Below are 19251 nucleotides of genomic sequence, written 5' to 3' on the forward strand. Positions count from 1 at the left end.
CGTCACTTTCACCTCATCATGTTTATGGTGTGTGATAGACATTCTTGTTTCCCAAACCTTTTTTCCAAAGTTGTATGAAAAGCAGCCTTGAAGTGATCTATTAGGCTCCTTGTAAATTACTTGACTTGTAGTTTATTCTGTATTGCACACTCCTGACTCAGACATGGTAATATAGAATATTCAACCCATGAAAATTTAAAGTATTTATAACGTGTTTGTTTTGCAAAGGTTTATTTTTTCCCCCTCTATTTTCTTCCCCCTCTGTTCACCTTTGATCCTATCTATGTCATTTAACCCTGAATCAACCATTCTCCCTCTCTCCTGCCTCAATTTATCAGCTTCATGGATAAATATGGCAGTTTCCCCTAGATGCCCGGTCATCCTAGGTTTCAACAACATGAAATACTGTAATCCTCCTGGTCTTAATTTAATTCTGCCCCAGTTAGCTAAGTCCTCTGGTTTGCATACCTACCAGTCATTTAGTTTACTCAGCAACCTTTGGAGTTGCCCTCCCTGTAGGTCTTCCCTGGGGTCCTGTGGTGGCTGGAGCATCTGGTGCTGGGAGCTGTGCTGCTGATTGTGGCCTCAGTGGTGGCTCCTTCTCTCCTGCCATTTCGTACTTTACAGGCAGAGTGGCTGCAGTGGAAGTTTGGCCCTTCCTTGGGTGTAGTTGGTAGTCACTCCTCAGTCAGCCAGTGGCTGAAGCGCCCATGTACGTGAGACACCTGAAATAAAGGTGATGTACACAAAAAGATGTCGTTAAAAATTCCTTGGCCATTCTGTCCTGGGACTCTTGTCTGTTATCACCTGCATCCAGGTTGTCTCCTCAGAAGTGTGATCTGTGGTAGGTAGCCTAATACCCCAGCTATTCTCAAATAGCTGCAGGACTTAATGAATTACAGAAGAATAAGAGCAGCTGGTAGGCTTGGATGCTTTTAGAAAAGGGTAAAGTGGTGTGCTGAGAAATTTATGAGGAGCTATTTTGTGGTGTGTCAGCCCTCAGTGGTGGGTTCTTCTGCAAATTTTTTCCTTCATGGTCTTCTAATTAAGCAGATTTTATTTTTGTGCTGCAGGATAAGTACTGTAACTCACTATGCACTGCTCAAGATGACATAGACCTTAAATCACTGTGTCAGGAACCCATACTTTTGTGAGTTATGGGGTTTTGGTTGCTTGTTGTTATTTTTTTAAATCAAGAACACGGCATTTCAGAACCAAGGCTTTCTGAAAAGCTCAATTAAAAAAAAAATATATATACTTTTTTTTTTTGAATGTTCAACATGAGTTCGATTAGGCTCAAACTAAGAGGCTTTAAAATGCTCAGAGAAAGTGAGTGTGGCTTTTGTTTGTGTGGTGCCACAGCCAGGGACACGGTACTATGAATTTTGCTAGTTTGCCTCGGGTGGCTCTTATTATAATAAAAAAATTATAAGTGCTACCTCTAAAGGGCCAGATGGCTCTCAATTATATTATGTCATCAGAGCCCTTGATTTCTTCAGTAGGAGGGTCAGTTCAGCGTGCTAGAAATTTGAGCTACTTCAAAGGAGACAAGTTTGAGTAACAGCAGTGCATGATATCAAGACATTTTAAGTAATCGTGGATTTTTCTCTACTGCAGTGCAGCATGCAGGACAAAGCTTGGAGTGTCACATTTGTTCATGATCTTCAGTGTATGTTTGCATGGGAAAAGTTGTGCAGCTTTTCTTGCTAATAAATGAATACATAGTTCATTGCAAAGTAGAATCTTATTCTGGTTTGCTATGCATGTAGGAGACCAGAAAGTTAAAGCAAGTCCTACTCGTTTCCTACTTAAAATATTTAATGCTTCCCCTTAATAATCAATTTTAGAAAATTGTTAGTTCACCTTCTTTTATTCTTAGAAGATAAGACTATTTAGGCATATTACTTCAGATGTATTTCTAATTTATTATCTTGAAAAAATTCTTAGGCTGAATTTTGTACATATAAATAAAATTGGAAAAATAATCCCACTTTGCTCAGTAATTAAATCCTTTGTGGGGAAAAAATTAAAATTTTATTTATAATTTCCGCTAATAAATATGTCTTGCTTTCCTAGTATGTTAATAAATTTCAAAATGCCAAGAATTTGTTGAGACGTTTGTGTAAAAAGAACGAAATATGATCATTACAGTAGCAACAGCAGCAACAACAACAATAATAATACAGAAATGGCTTTAGATTTTTCTGCATTTGGAAATTGTATCTTAAATGCTCTAAAAGAATATGTATGTCTGTGGAAAGCCGACAGGTGCATATAAAATAAAATTTAAGCACTGTGGTTATTTGTGTCTTTACTCCTCTTTTTTTAAATTTTTTTAAAATATGATCTGGCAGAGATTGTATGTTATTGCTGGTATTCAAACTATCCACAGTCATCCCTCTTTGTTTTTTTCCCCCATCAAAAAGAGACATTTCTTCCTTTACATAATGAGTAAACCCAGGAATGTTGAGGAACATGCTGTTTACAAATGCCCCTTTGCTCGAGGCAGCAGAGGTTTAATGCCCTGGGCAGATGGGGTTATCTTTCCAGCCCTTGTGCCGCTGGTGTAGTTCTGATTGCAGCTTTGGGGGACTGGGTTGCTCAGACAAACTGTGGACCTGTGCCCCACTTACCACACATAACCTGCCCTCTCCTCTGCTCCCAGTGGCTGTGCAGTGAATCCGGTCACAAACTGATCCATTTAGTGATGATAATATATGGGGAGGGAGAGACTTCTCAGGAAGATTTTTCATATTCCAGGTTGGCTTTTGTAAGTGAGCACAGGAGGGAAGGTGAGGAGGGAGCAAGTGCAGGGCAGCTGATGGGGCGCTGCTGCCAGAGCAACGCGGGTGTCACTGCGGCCAAAGCGTTGACATCCTCTGATCTCCGGAGGCGTCCTGGCATCCAGCCGAGAGCCCAAGAAGGCAACCAGAGTTGACTCTAATTATTAGCAGCAGAGAGGGCTTATTTTAAGGTGTTTACAGTAAGAAAAGGATGGGGATATGTAAGGTTGAACTGTCCAGGCTTATAAAAATCACTGGTGTGAAAAAAAGGGTTCTGGAAAATTTAGAGGTAACATCGGTGCAAACAGGTGTCTCATTGCTATTTAACCAAAAAAAACAAAGCTCACAAATTTTCAACCTGAAAAGTTAAGGGAGAAAGGCTGATAAGTTTTTAATTTATATAAGATATGCATTTAAATTCTACCAATTAAATAAGACTTTGCAGTTTAGATTGTTTTTGTTACACTCAGGTTCTAAAAGATCCATTAAAATGGCATTTCATATTTACTAAATGCTTGATTTCTTTCATAAGGCAAAAGAGAGATATTTAAGACTAATTTTTGTTAATTTATTCAAGATTGTTTTTATGCTGTGTAGGCTTTGCTGTTGACTTTATTTAAAATATAGATGATCTAATTTCAGTGCCTGAAAAAAGTTTAATGAAATCATGTTCCTATCAAATTAAAAATAACCTTGAAGTCAGAGCGATTTATTTAAGATTGTAATTTTAAATGCTTGGAATGCCAGAATTAGGGAGGTTTTTTCACAGACTAATATTTCTTTTAATCAAGTGTTTAGAGAGAGTAGTCCTTTGTAAAGCCCAGAGTTATTTTCACAAAGGAAAACTGCCTGGTGGTGACCTCTCTTAAATGAGCAATTCAGGGTTATCAAATCAGACAGCAAGAGACTGGAGGAACCAAGGATCACACAGGGTACAGCCATTACCCATTAGTATAACTCCACATTAATTTTAAATTGAATTTTTAAAACTTAATTGAGCAGCATTTTCAAGATCTGTTCAGTGTGAGCAGGACATAAATTGAAACAGTATGTACCAGGAACCCTTAATAAGCAGAGAGCACTGCTGCCTTTCTTTCCTCTCCTTTAAAATCAGTAGTAATGTTCTGACATTAAAAAGAAGAATTTAATTAAGAGATCGTGACAGTGCATTTGAACCCTGACTGGCTAATGGGTTACCAGTGTAAGGCATAGTCACTGAAATGAATGCAGGGCTTTTTCTTTAACATTCATTTTTAGATGACAACTCTCTTCTGTTTGAACTTTCATCATTTTAATGATGGAGAAATGTTCTAATGGATAATCTATACATGAAGAAGGACTTTGAAGATGTAGTTGTGCAGTTGTTTCCCAAGAAACAAATTCTGATTGAGAGAAATTAGAGCAACTGCTCCAAGTCTTGTAAGATAATATGGCAGGAAGTCACTGATATAAATAAAGAAAATCTGAGGTGTTCTAGAACTGTAAAGCTTGTCAAATTTTATTTTAATTAATTTCTCTGGAAGTGAATTAATTTTTCATTTTAAGTAGAAGCCAAATTCACTTTGTTTCTCAACTTGAAACATACAGATGAGCTTAAACAAGCAAGTTCTGATCTTCAGAGTGTAAATTATTATATATAGTGTTGCTTGGATGTGCTTCTCTGCTGCAGACTAAACGTTTGGCATTCCAATTCGAAGAGCTGGACTTACTGAAATGGAGTCTTTCATTTTAGAGACCTCCCTAATATGTATGTTCCCTTCATAGCAGAGCAAAAATGACTGCATTACATGGTTTGCTTGTCAAGTCTGCTATCATATAAGATTGAAAGATACACCTTTGGTTTATTATGCTGCTTGGTATTTTTGGCAATAATATGGCAAGTTTGTGTTTAGGGGGGAATTTGACTTCCTTCTGCTGGGTGACTATGATGTGGCAAGGCCATCAGGGCATAGGACGAGACTGAGAGGAAGAAAGTACCATGAGATTTGTTTATTTTGGTTGTTTCAAGGCAATAGATCCAAGGTTTATATTAAAAATTATGCAAATTAAAAACAAATAAAATTTCTGACAGTCCAAACCTTTCGTTGGTACTGAGGAGGGGGGGCGAGCAGGGTTGTGGTGGGGAGGAGAGTGGAGAGTGCAAGGCTTGAAAATCCTGCTTTCAAATTTAGTATTTTCTATCAAAAGAAGCCAGCTAGTTGGACAGGAAGGTGCACTTCTCGCAAAATAATTTCACTGTCTTTTAACCATCACTGAAATAAAGCCTTTAACATTGTCCCTCATTTGCTTGATATTGAAATTTAATAATTTCATTGATTCCTGAAGTTCAATAAGGCTTTTCTTGTGTAGGAGTATCTGCAGGCATCAGAAAAGGTCCTTAATTTTTCCAAATCGGAATCAGATACCCACAGAGCTGAAGATTGAGCCTGTGCCTGTCACTGCTCGTGGCACCACTGTTGGTCTAGGTGTCCTAGAGCCCAACATCCATTGCTTTTGCCCTGGGAACACCCTCTCAATGACTACCCCTGTGATAACCAGGCTTGTGGCTGTTATGAGATGACCACAGTTTTAGGGAGGAGCAATAAGTACCTTTTGGAAGTGTCTTGTGTGCTTTTTTCTTCTGGAAATCTGTTTTTGCTCTTGGTACCTTGTGGCTCTTTCTGGCCCAGGCCTGCAGACAGAGCTCACACCTGAGGAAATGGCAGAGAGGGTGGCTGGGTGTGGGAAACTGGATGGTGTCTTCCTGCAATGAGAAAATCCCACCAATAAATCTGCAGCTGGCAAAGATAATGGCATGGTCTTTGTACTGGAATGTGAGTGACTGAAATCTGCCTGCTTGGTATAAATAGAATTAATCTGTTTAAACATGTTAATAGTTAGACTGAATGCTTGTTTCAGTGGTGAAGGACTGCTGGTTAATCTACCACAAAACTGTTTAAAGTGACTAATCCATGCTGGGATGACAAAGGGTAGATGTAAAATGTTAGGAAGTAGTCCTGCCTGTGACACGAGGCTGCCTGATATATACATGCAGCATTAAATCATCTCCTTTTTCTGCCCTTTGTATTTTGCCACAGGCTTTCAGGTTGTTAAACTCTGTAGCTCAGCAGTAGTGCTTCTGGTGTTAGAAAGCTTGGAGTTTAAAACCTCAATGAAGTTTCTCATTCAAGGGGTTGATTAGAGTTAAAAATGTTCGCAGAGGTCACACTTTGCTATGTGCTGTGCAGAATGAGTGGTTACAAGTAAATGCTGCCATCTTTCCAGGGGCTGAGCAATGCTGAGCGCTCAGAAACTCTACCCTGGTCAGGAAATAACATGCAGTTGATCCATGGGAGAGAGCAGCCATATTGTTTGTTCTCTTTGTGCGTATTTCTGGGTGTTTTTTTAATGCTGACTTTTGGTGGAGGGTCTGTTTTTCAATTGAAATCAAAAGTGAGCATTTAATGTGAATGGTAATAAGGAAAAATGATCCCACAAGAGCTCAAACTGTTTCTATCTTACTGACCTGTCACCTGGCCCCGCAGCTCCAGACAGATTAAATTTTTCAGTGATTTGTGGTAGCTATGCTTTTTTTAAGAACTCTCTAAGCTTCTTCCTTTAAATTAGATCTGTGTTATTCCTCTTTTAGTGCCTTCCTGCCCTCCGCTTTTTATTTAAGCTAGCTCTAGATGGATAAGTGGTGCTTAGTATAACAAAGCTAAAATTTTAGAAGGTATTGAACTTGGACAGATAAAAGGTAGCATTGAAAAGGAAACATTGCTTGGTTGGTGAAAAAAGAGCTGTTGCAGACCTTTGAAATCCCTCAATGCCAAGTTTGTTTAAATATATCTTACAATACACCCAGTGTATGTGTTGTAAATCTGCTTAAAGTTGAATGCATTTACTTAGGAGTACAACTGCTACTGCTGGGCTGTCCTAGGATGATTCCAGCTATAAGGCAGTTGCAGCTGAGCATGTCATGGTCCTGTTTTTGTGCCAGTGCAAAATCCTCATGGTACTTTTCACTGCTAGCTTGATTTTGAAATGATATTGAGTATTGAGTAAACAAACAGTATTGAGTACTGTTTGTTTCTTGATGGGACCTCAGTACTGAGCTCTTCTACCATGGAAATGCATGGTAGCATGGTCTGAGTGCATTTGGGTTGAGGTTCTGTTTTGTGTGTCTTTGTATGATGATAATGATAAATGTCTTTTATATGTTTTGAGTTAACTCTGCCTTGGTTATTCTTATTTTCAGAGAAGAAATGGGGAAGATATTCCAGTTGCTCAGACTAAAAATATCAATCACAGAAGATTTGCAGCTACCTTTAAGTTGCAAGAGGTGACAAAAACCGACCAGGATTTATACCGCTGTGTAACTCAGTCAGAGAGAGGCTCTGGAGTCTCAAACTTTGCTCAACTTATTGTTCGAGGTAAAGTTTTATTTATTTTCATTTTATCCAGTTAAATGCTTTAAATACCAGTGCTTTTTGCTTACACTTTTTATTTAGCCTACGTGTGCCTTGATCTGAAACGATCACACAAAGATAGCCCCATGAAACTCGCATAAGTTGAAAGACTGGTTTGCAAAGCTTCTTAAAATTGCTTTCCATGGAATGCACCTGTGTGAAACCCTGATCCCACAGTGTGTGGAATGTGCGTCCACGCTTTTCTGGGAATGCTATTTGTTGAACTTAAGGTGTAAATCAGCTTCCACCTATAACTGGTTACCATTCCCTTTTAAAATCTGTTGCCTTGAGCATACTGGTAGTAGAGCAAATAACATTTGTCTGTTACCTGGGAGACAGGTAGATTAAAAGAGTTGTAAACTTTCACCTACCCAAAGACTACTGGGAGCATTGTAGAGATGTTCTGTGATGATTTCCAGTACAGAAGTAAATGGAAAGAAAAGAAAACTTGCTTTTCCCCCTTGAAATACTTTTTTGGTTGAAATTCATTCAAAAGCCAGCTGGTATACAACCATAGCTTGTTTGTGGTGTGATCAAGTTGGAGATTTTTCTTTTTTCCATCTTTTGCTCTGGAAACATGTTATCTTGACTGGCAAAGGATGTGGTTGAACATAGAAGCTCAGTTTTCACTTCCAAAATTGTGTGTTCTATGGCCTGGAATAAGCTATTGAACCGCTTCTTACCTATGTTACCTCCAAAACTTCATTATTCATTCTTGGTTGTGATGAAGTTTACAGTTTTTTTTTACCTGGGAAAAAAGAAGAGGTGTACAAAAATAGTTTGTAGGGCTGCTGTCTGGTGGAGGGGCTGTTTTGGCCAGGTGGGTGCAGGGGTCCAACACACGGTGGGCTCTTGCTTGGTTCATTGGTGAAGCAATGGGATGTTTGCTCAGTTTGGCACCTTGTAGTCAGACACTGCATCTGGAACAGGGACAGGGCAAGCAAGTTTGTCCTCAGCTTGTAGAAATTAAAGCTGGGTAAGAAATGCCCTGACCTATTTTTTGTCTGGTATTTGCTGGCAGAGGTATTTTCCCTGGGAGGCTGGTTGATTGAGGTCAGCCAGGTTTTATGGCTGCTATAAAACATCAATAAAAATGGGCCTTGCTGACTATACAGAGATTTAGACAACATGTTAAGAGCTTCTTTTTATTCTGTTAGATGCACCTTTTGTCTAGGAAACTGAAAGATGGTCTTCATCCGAATAAATTGAAATAAGTCCTGTTGAGGCATGAAAACAGACTATTGTTGTTATAAAGGCTGGGCAAACAAGTGTATTTATCCAATAAATTAAGTATTCTATTTTTTTTCTAGTATAAAAGCACAGTAAAATAGTAGTAAGAATACTATTTGTCTCAAATAAATAAATGAAAAACCCAACAAGAATATACAATTTCATAGTACCATTTTTTAAAATGCATCATATTGTCCTGCTGAAAATCTTAGGTAATTTCATAACACCATATTTACTGCTCAAATAATAAATTTGGTATTTGGCTATATATATATATATATATATATAGCAGCTATAGAGTTTTGTTTTTTTTTAAGGTTAATATTACTTTTTATGTGCTTTTTATTGAAAGTCCAAGAATCTTAACTATTTTCTTTTTTAAATATACATATACACACACATATATATACACATATATAAATAAAAAAATTTAAAAATGCCCTAAAAGATAAACCTTCCAAAACCATTTTCATCTATTTGACATCATGGTAGAGAACAAAGATATATGTTTTATAGTTGGATTTATGGCTTGCTGATGTATTTGAAAAGCAATATACAGTAATATATTTTCTTGTTTGTCTGGATAACTGCTAAATAAATCTTGTTAGCCAAAAATGCATACCCATACCCTTAGGGATCAGCTACCCTGGTGTTAAAACTGTGCTGAAAATTAACCATAATGACAGGTCCTATATCTCAGTGGCACTTTAAAGCTGACATCCTGCTACATGGATACAAAAGATGATAATTTTAGAGGAAATTTTTGGGCCACTGATATGAATTGCCTTTAATAAGAGCTGGCATAGTATTGCCCGTTGTCAAAGATGACCCAGGGGGAAGAGTTTATTAGTGCGTTTCCTTCTAAACTGGATGTGACAGGGCATGCTTGGGGCCCTTTTGTTGCTGTTTGTAACAAATGAAAATTTCACTGCAGAATTCTCATACTGAAGAGTATTGATCTGTGTGTTCTCACAGCCAGAGGAGGGGAAAAATACGGCGAAACACAATTTACTTTGTCATGGCTTTAGTATTGCTTCCAGATAATTCTGAGTAACGATAAGGTCTTTGGTTTGTAGAAGCCAAACTTTATTGACAACACTGTTTATTAGAGAGTGAGGGATGAGGAACAGGAGTTGTTGCACAGTAACTCAAAACCTTTGCATTCCTGGCCAAGATTTGGATAGATCTTGGGATATATCCCATGCCTATACAGACATGTGATAACATAATGCAGGTAGAGAGGCATCTGATATTTTCCTGATAAGCAAACTATAAGTTAGTCTTGATTAGTAATGAAAGTTTCCAGTTCTATAATGTACAATATGTTGAAACATCTTTATTTTATTTTGAGCTTTAGCAGAATTACTTTTAGTGGAGTTCTAAACTCTATTACAAATGTAGTTACCTGGGAGGGATGGTATACATTTCAAGACCTTAAGAGAGATAACTCAATTACTCTGATTACTTTTTTGAAGAAAAATTGAACTAGGATAGGATTTGTAATTAAATTATGAGATTTTTCCAAAAGTAGTTCCAGTCAATGATTTAATGGCTCACCTTTGTATAGAGCTGGTCTTCAGCTCCCAGCTCAGTGGCTGCACTGTATTGAGGTTTTCTTTACATGGTTTCTATGGCACTGCTATTATTCTTGGATGTGTGTAGAAGGAGTTTTCCCTTTCCCCTTCCTTTTACAGGAAGTTTGGTGTTGTCATTACTGTTAGTTGACTTACCCTCCTGAATATGTCCATCAGATTAATTGTCTATTTATATTTTCCCTGGTAAATTGGCAATTTCTGAGAAGGGAAATTCTTGAAGTCTTCAGGATTGTCTGCCCTGGAACTTGAAGGAGATGCTGGGAGGAAGAAAGAGTATTTGTAGTATTCATGATAGGTAGGAGTGCACAAGAAGCCACTGATGGTTTCTTTCTTTTTCACTTGTTTCTTACTTACTTTTGAGAGCAAGTGTATCTCAAAGTCTCTGCTGCTTAGTGTGCAATTGTAGACCCCTACAATTGTTCCCAAAAGAAGTGTCCAAAGAGATCACCTGTGTCCTGGCTCATGTGTATGTTTGATATTTACATCTGTGTAGCCTTTCCCAGTTGCAGTATCAAATGCTCTGATCTTCAATCAGTAGAGAGCTTTGCCCCATAATCAGTTCTTGTACTGCTTCATTATTCTGTGATCTTAAAAATGTACTGGAATCTTTCTCTAAAGTTGTCAGTATTTGCCAGAAAAGTTACCTTGTAGATCAAGAAACAAGGTAGTGTCCAACACAGGAGCTGTGATCAACTTCTTAGTTGACACGGCATGTTAAAAGTGGGTGTGAGATGGGGATGAAGCTGATGTTACATTCTCATGTGGTTAGTTAGCCAAGTAGCTGCACGTTGTTAGAAAAATAAGTGAACAAAACTTGATATCATGGTATTACATGCTGGAAAATCAGCAGGAAATATGGTGCACTTTATTTTATGTAGTGGATCTTGCACATATGATTTGGAAGAAAATGTTTCTTAGAATTTAAGATAAGGTAGAAAAATAAAGGCTAAAAACCCTGAAATGTATGACTCAAATGTATCATTTGTTAATAATAATGTAGAGAGTTCTGGTTCTACTGATAAGTTTGTAAGTTTTATTTGAGCCATAAATTACAGCAATTTTTAATGATTTTACTACATGTTTTTATTTTCTTTTTAACATATCTTCATCCAACCGAAACATCTCTTTTTTGCTGGGTTCAAAGCAAGGGGAGGTCTCTGCCTTGAATTATAGTTACAATATGGAATTGTCTTCATGCACCTGATAAATACAAGTTAGTTACAGCAGATAAAGGCAGTTTTCCTCTACCGTCTTCTGAATGTTCTTCCAAAAATCCTAAGTTTTGATGAACTGACCTGTTTCTAGGCATGTGACTTGTTTGTATGAGTTCGTGGATATCATTATTTCTTGTGTTTGATTTGACACTGCAAGCAGTCTCTCTTCTAAGTCATCAGGTTCAAGTTTTGGTGGGATGTGTGATTATGTTTGACTCTTTGTTAGCCTTATTGGGCTGGCTTGCCATCAGAAGCAGTTCCTGTTACTCAAGCCTGGCAGTGATTTTTCTATCTTTCTTGTCTGAATTTCTTTAGGGATTTCATATAGGAAAGCTAGTAATTTGGCTGGTTCCTGGTGATGCTAGAACACTGTGAAGATGGGGTTTGCTCCTGGCAAGTAATTCTCATGGGAGCATTATTCTTTTCTCTTACAAGAAAGCTTTGAAATATTTCCATTTGAGAAAGCTGTGGACTGAAATGCACTTTCCAAATTTCATTGGTGCTTGTTTTGTCTGGAAAAATAAGTGAAATCTCAAAGCTTGCTTCAGATGTGTGTATTCAATTTTGTGACTTGGTTTATTTGTTCAGTATAATAACAGACTTAAAAATATGTCAAGGAGAGCACTAGGTGACAGGTAAAAAGTAAATACATCAAGTAGCCTGAATTTATATTCCCTGCTTGCAAATGGACTGAAGTATTTTTATACCAATTTTACAAAGTGCCCCATATTTCTGCCCTCCATTATTAAGTTCTCTGATAAATAGGAAATTTGTAAAAAAAAATAAATTCTCTTCTGGTGATAATACCCACCATCATAAATATTAGACAGTTTAGATGGTTAGAGATGCTTTGTAATTTGTTCAGAAGTTCAGTCTCCAAGAGACAGTGGCTTTGGACTTTATCTTTGCAAAGTCTTGAGGAGGGCCATTGGTGTGTGCTTTTCTGGACTTACTGAATTTCAGACCAGAGGGGAAATTGAGGAGATAGATTTTGCAGTCCAAGTTATTGGAATCTGTGGGCTTTTCACCACTACCTTGGCTAAGTTTCCTTTTGAATCCTCAGCAGACTTCAATAGAGGTATGCAACTACTTTGTGTTAGAAGCCCCCTGTGGCTGTTCTTGGTTCATAAGATGCATTCCTAGAGTATTGATATTAATACTGGTACTCTTCTGGACACTCAACTCATCTTCAAAATTACTTTATACTCTCAAGTTTCCTCATTAGTTGTAGCCTAGTTCTCTCATGACTGTATCCCTGCAAGAGGAGCAGATGATAATGTCATAATTACTTTGCAGTAGTTAGAGAAAAAAAGAAATTGTTTTGTGAGGTTTCTCTAAACCTTGCTTATAAAACGCAAATTATATTTTGGGTGTATATTTAGGTATAACCTTTTTCAGAGAGTCAAGGATCCAATTAACTTGATCTTTTTGTGGCATTCTCTGGTTTTAATTTCTCTACAGTGCTAAGATCTTATCCTCTTTAAGTAGGTTTAATATGTGAATCTTCCTATTTTTCAGTCCTCTGTTTCTTACAGCAGGTAAAGAGAGGCTTTCACCCTGAAGTCAAATCCTGCCTCCTTTACATAAAAAGAATGAAATGCCTCAGAAAGTCTTTATGCTCGTAATGAATAATTTGAACGAGATAGGAGTCTCAGTTTCGTCATTCATCTACATATCAGAAAGAATAGCAGCTCCACTTTCTGCTCAGGCAACTCTTCTCTGGAAGTAACTCTGCTCACCTCCTTTGCTCAGGCAATATTTGTCTCTGGTTTATATAATTAATAGGTCCATTGCTCATTTTCTTCAGGAAGTGTAGGAAAACTGCTTCTGCTGGAGAAGAAAGAGAAAATAATTTTGACAGGATTTTTCAAAGAAGCCAGAGAGACTTATTCACACGAGGTGACAGAAAGGCCAGGCATTTGGCATAGGGTCCATTGCATCTTTCTGTGTTGAGCAATCTTGGCTGCACAGGTTTACATTTGAAATGAAAATCACAGGATGCCTGAGATTGAAAGGCACCTCTGAAGGTCATCTGGACCAAACTCGTCCTGCTCAAGCAGAATCACCTAGGGCCTGTTGCCCAGGATCATGTCCAGAAGGCTTTTGAAAATCTCCAAGGATGGATATTCTGCATCCTCCTTGGGCAACCTGCATCAGTTCTCAGGCACCCTGACAGTAAGAAACAATATTTCCTGCTGTTCAGAGGGACCTTCCTGTATTCCACTTGGTGCCCATTGCCTCCTGTTCTGTCACTGGCCACCACTGAAAAGTGCCTGGCTTTGTCCTCTTTGCACCCTCCCTTCAGGTGTTTATACACATTGGCAAATATCTCCCTGAGCTATTGCCAATGTGTATATATCTCCAGCTGGCTCTTGAAATTTTTCTAATGTGAGCTGGTGCTTTATTGTAGTTCTGATGTGTTCTTCAGGAAGACCCAAAACATTTAATGTAAAGGTAGTTCTGATGTGTTCTTGAGGAAGACCCAAAACATTTAATGTAAAGCACATATTTGGCTTTTACTTCATAAGACATGAATTTTCTACTGCTTGATATAGCTAAATTAACATTTTCATTAGGCAAAAACCAGCAATTTCAGTGTTGATACACATCTTCTTAATGTGTTCTCCAAACTTAAAGGTGACTGGTCAGGATCAGAGCAAAAACCCAAGTCCTGTATCTTTGTGTCCTGCCCCAATAGCCAGAGACTGGGGCAGAGAATCAGAGAAAAGTAGATGTAGAAGCATCCTTTGCTGACTTAGGATTTTTCTATCCCAGGGGTCTGTGGTTCAGACCTTGTCCAAGTGAAGGGCAATACCCTCTCAGCCTGGACATAGGTGTTTTGCCTTAGTTTTTCCACTCAAAAGCTTGCAGAACAGATTAATGATTACCTAATTCACTTGGTGCAAGGGCCATTTTCTATTTATAGTATTCCTTGCCTGGTGTATGCTTTTCCCTGACATCCATGATGGATGTTGATGCTTTGTGGCACTTTTAGTCACAAGTCCAAGCAGCATGAGTTCCTTTTGTGTTTTCTGCAAGTCTCCATACTGCCTGCATGAGAGCACATGGGATAGCTTCTGTGAAAGTCCTCTTTTCTGCTCTCTACCCAGTGACAAGAAGCATGATGGGAATACTCTTTTCACAGGCTCTAGGTGGAAATAAAAAAAAAAGAAAAAAGAGGAGGAGGAAGGCTAGGGATGCTGACAATTAGCTGGATCAATGTTTGCGTGGCTATTTCTGCTCTTTTCTGATGACTGCTTTTCTATATGTCAATATAGTTGCATTTCTAGGAATCTGATCACATCTAGTACCACATACAGCTTTTCTTCTGTCATTCCTAATTAGTAGGTGTGACACTATTTTGTGTGTCATTAGGTGTGACACTACTTTGTGTCCAGGAATGAACATATAGCAGGCCTGCCTGGTTTTCTGATGGCTGTCTTTGACCATGTTACATAAAGCTTCAAGCAAAAATGTGCTTTCAAAGCAAATCTCCAGAAAAGGGCCCTTCCCTGCTTGCCAGGCAGTGGACTGATACTTGTTCTTGTCAGCTCTTGTGGAGACCTTGCTGTGGCTTGGCAGCAAAATAAATACAGCTGCAGGGTCAATGAAAATCAGTGGGAGCCTATAGTGGGTGGTGACCTGGGATGATCTTGACCGAGTGGCTCACAGCTGCAGAGGAGTTGGCTCTGTGCTGTCAGGCTTTGTGCTGCATTTATCTAATATTCCTCATGGGTTTCCTGCCTCTGAGGCAGACCAGGTATTATCAGGCCCCTTACAGGCAGCATAAACTGGGTATCACCTGCTCTGCCTAATGCAGCAAAGCCAAGACACGATGCAGCTTCGTTCAGCCTGATCCAAAATGGTGTTGCTGGCGATACCACACATGCGACATCACACTGTTTAGGTGCTCTCCTATACCTCTGTTTCTTTGTTTCTTATATCTGTGTTTTATCCAAGCACAGTGACATGAAGATCATTTGCAGTAAAGTGATTTTTCTCATCGTAATTAGAGATGTCTCCAGACTGCCCCACCACATTACTGCTGTATTTCACTTGGATAATTTCCCTTCCAGTATCTGGTCTGTCTCTACATTTATTTAAATCAAATATTTCATTTGAATACTGCAGCTCAGGATGGTCTTTCTCAGCTTAAATGCCACTGACATTATCATGGAGGTTAAAATATTTACTTAAGTATAGACAAAGTTCCGTTACTTGCCATCATTTTCCAGTTTTGGGGAGGGGAAAACCCCTCCAGGTTTGACATCTCTGTATTGTGCAGAGTTGTTAAAAAGGCTGCCGATGAGTAGATGCATGGTAATGATGAAAAGGAGTGCATTTGGAATTCAACATAGATGGCAGAAAATGCAGGATGTCAGAGAAGCCATATATTAAAGGGAATTTGAATTGGAAACTGAATCCCAACCTGCCACTGGGGGCATTTTGATCATTTTGATTTATTAAACTTTTATAACAGCATTCAGACGAGGCTGAATTAAAACGCTTACTCTTGGGTGGTTTATGGTACACAAGTCATCATGCTAGTGAAGTCTCGCCATGATCAATGTAGAGTTAATTTAAGTTGCTTTTTTAATGCAGGTGCACCTGTGTGGCTTAGTAGGTATTTAAAAATCTAACAGTGCTCTAATGCAGAATCACTTAACAAAAATACAAAATGAAGCCACACTGGCATTTATTTTCAGCAGCATTTGAGTGAATCTTGCTATTAAATTGTAGTTGAACTGCAGGAAAACAAACTGCATATATATTCCTATACCAATTTTATATATTGATAAATGTACACATATTATAAAATAGCTAGCAATGAAAATATAGCCATTTCCTTGAAAACAGGTCAAACTGCTAAAGACAGAGGTGCTTGCATTGTACCATTCTGGCCATCTCTCATCCTCAGCAGCTGTACGTAGTCTCAGTGAGCACCGTCCCTGCAATAAAAAGAAATCAATTACTATTAGAGTGGCACTGCAGGTTAAAGGCATTACAGGTTCACACTCAGTTTTGCAGCAAGGAGATGATACGTCTCTGCAAATGGGGAATGATGCAAAAGATGGATGAGACAGAGTTCAAGGAGCAGTACTGTGAGGGTCTGGCACTATCATTCCAAGCTGTCTCAGAGACATGATGGATGATTCAGTGGCAAGAAGCAATAATACCCGATGATGAGAGATTCGTCTCCAGATCTTAAGCCCACTGCATGCTGTCTAACTGTTGGTGTTCTAGTGGCATAATGATTCCTGATGTCTTATGAAGAGGTAAACTATTGTACTTAAGCAGCTAATTTGGAATGTTGAATTTAGTAACCCAGATTTGTTGCCAGCTTCTAGGAAAGCAGGCAGCATATCAAACACTCCTGCACATGGTGAATTTAATTACCTCTTATTTATGTGTGGTACCTGTTGACAGGATCTTGTAAGCTGTGCTAATACGATAGGTAATTTGTTACCTCCAGAAATCACTTTCTATGTGCCCTCTGATCATTATCATGAAACATAATAAATGATCTAGCCCATGAGGTGTAAATGAAAATGAAATGGATAATTTGATTCTATGTCTAAATTGTTGCTGGAGAAGTTGTTGCAATTATAATGGAATTTATCTCATAAAAATATGCTTTGCAATGTGCCAGTGACCTTTAATCATCTTGGCTGGGGAGTTATTTGAAGATAATTTTAAGGAGATTACAAAAAGTTTGCTCACAGTACTTTGGATAGAAATTTTTTTTTCTTTCCTAAAGAGTTTTAAATATTTGTCTGTTTAATAATTCATATTGCAGGATTTTTCTGCAGTGTAAACTGCTGGAATGTTTGCAGAATTATATAGAAAGTAGTGAGAAACATATCTGCCTCTCCTGAAGAAGAGAGAAGCTGAGCTACATGCAGAAAGATAGATTTCTTCCTGCTGAGATGCAGTGTTGGATTTGAATGTGTTGGTTTACTAGGGAGCTTGTCATTGAGATTGATATGGAGCTGCTAACAGGCATGTCTTGGAGAACATTTAAGGAGTGTTACAAGGAAAATGAATGTGTTTCTCTCCCCTGTTCCCCAGCTATGTTCACAGTGCTAATGGCAGAGTCTGTGTCCTACTTCCTTCATGAAGAAGGATGACACTGTTGCATTAGGACTGATATTGGAATTCTCATCTCTTCCCAAATTTTTTAGTGGTTTTTATTTATTTTTAAACTTCTTTGCTTCCAGGACCTCATCTATAACATTTCATATAGTTATTCTGTGTCCATTTTCTTAGCCTTTTGGCATCTCTTGTACTGCCAAACACTTTGAGTGTACCATCCCAGTTGATGTCTGTATGTGGTAAAAAGTAAAATCTTTACTTTCCTAAATTCTTTACTATTAAATAAAAGAGAAAATTTCTCTTGATGGGTTTGGGGACTAAACAAAGACAAGACTCAGTGAACAGTGTTAGGAAAAGTGAGAGCACTTTTTTAGGAATTAAAATTGCTTAGAATTGACTTATATTAGAAACCTTACAGACTAATGAGAATGGTCAGTAGGGATAGTAGGGAAAAGCCTCTCAACAGTCAATTTAATGTTACATTTTTCCTTCAGGGAAGGAGGATGTATGTACAAAGAAATCACAGAATGATAGAATTTTCAAGGTTGGAAGAGACCTTTGAGACCATCAAATCCAACCATCAACTCAGCACTACCACTGTAACCCCAAACCATCGCCCAGTGCCAGATCCGACACCTTTTAATCACCTCCAGGGATTGTGACTCCACCTCCTTCCCAGGCCACCTATTCTAATGCCTTAAGGCCATTTCCTCTGGTCCTCTAACTACAGGCACAGCAGCAGAGAAAAGTCCCCACCTCACAGCAAACTCCTTTCAGGGAGTGGTGGAGAGTGAGGAGGTCTCCCGTGAGCTTCCTCTTCTCCAGACTAAACAAACCCAGCTTCCTCAGCTGATCCTCATAAGACATGTTTTCTTGACCTTTCATGAGCCCGGCTGCCCTTCTCTGAACACACTGCCTAATCAATGTGGTCTGAAAGGTGTAGACATTGCATAGTGTTAGTTCAAGGCTCATAAAACAGAGATAATTTTCAATGAATTCTAATTTTATTAATAATGATTGTTCTAAATTTGCTTGAATTGGTTAATTTGAATAAATAAATGCCAGGAAAAATACTTTGCTCAATTTAGAGATTTTGTCTGAAATTTTCCATAATAAATGAATTATAAGGTAAATTAATTTGAAATTTACTTGAATGTGCCAAGTATCTTATAGTTTGTGGAATCTAGATGAATATTTTATTCAATTTTTTCAATATTTATATTAACTTTTTGCTCCTTGTGCCTATCTGGTGGTAGATGCTATAAGCCATATGGAACTTTACCTGTTTGCGGACACAAGGTAGACTACTACAAAGTGTCAATGCCATATGCGTTTTTAGTAAAGCTATCTTTCTTTAGTAAACTGGCTTACTCATTTCCTGAGAAAATCAAGAATAGTATATTGTATTGTTTACCTGCCCTATTTCACGATCCAATCAGGATTAAGTCTAAAAATATTTTTTTCTGTTTCACATTTTTAGATGAATTTGCAGTTCTGAGTTTATGTGAAAATCTCAGCTTTATTCTTATATTGACATCCTCATGGTAACATAAGTTGTGTTTTTTAACAACTGGAGATATAAAGGCTACTGCTTTTGAAGGGAGATGGGGTAAACTAGATGTTTCTCTTTGGCTTAAAACTTGAAATTGAAGTCCCATGACTTTTAATGCGTGCTTTGAACTTTACTCTGAATTGTGTTGACAGCAGTTGGAAATGTCTTAACTAATGATTTATTCTTCAACTTTCTGCTTCTCTTGGACTGGATAACATGCATGTCCTAGAAAAAACAAGATACATTTAGTGTGATCAAGCTTGTGATCTATGGGCTGCATCACCAGCCACTGCAATATTTTCCCCTTCTTTTTATTGGAGATAGAAAGGAGCAGCT

At 38.2% G+C, this 19251-nt stretch overlaps 1 protein-coding gene across 11 annotated transcripts in view; it reads left to right on the top strand.

Annotated features, from left to right (window-relative positions):
- Nucleotides 1-19251, top strand: part of PTPRK (protein tyrosine phosphatase receptor type K) — a 380786-nt gene that overhangs the window by 182053 nt on the left and 179482 nt on the right. For all 11 annotated transcript variants that reach the window (XM_005487730.4, XM_014267528.3, XM_074537837.1 and 8 more), the window contains exon 6: nucleotides 7021-7195. In XM_005487730.4, the coding sequence (XP_005487787.2) occupies nucleotides 7021-7195 (175 nt within the window). The remainder of the gene's footprint in view (nucleotides 1-7020; nucleotides 7196-19251) is intronic.

Source organism: Zonotrichia albicollis, chromosome 3, assembly GCF_047830755.1.
Source record: "Zonotrichia albicollis isolate bZonAlb1 chromosome 3, bZonAlb1.hap1, whole genome shotgun sequence".
Taxonomy (NCBI): domain Eukaryota; kingdom Metazoa; phylum Chordata; class Aves; order Passeriformes; family Passerellidae; genus Zonotrichia; species Zonotrichia albicollis.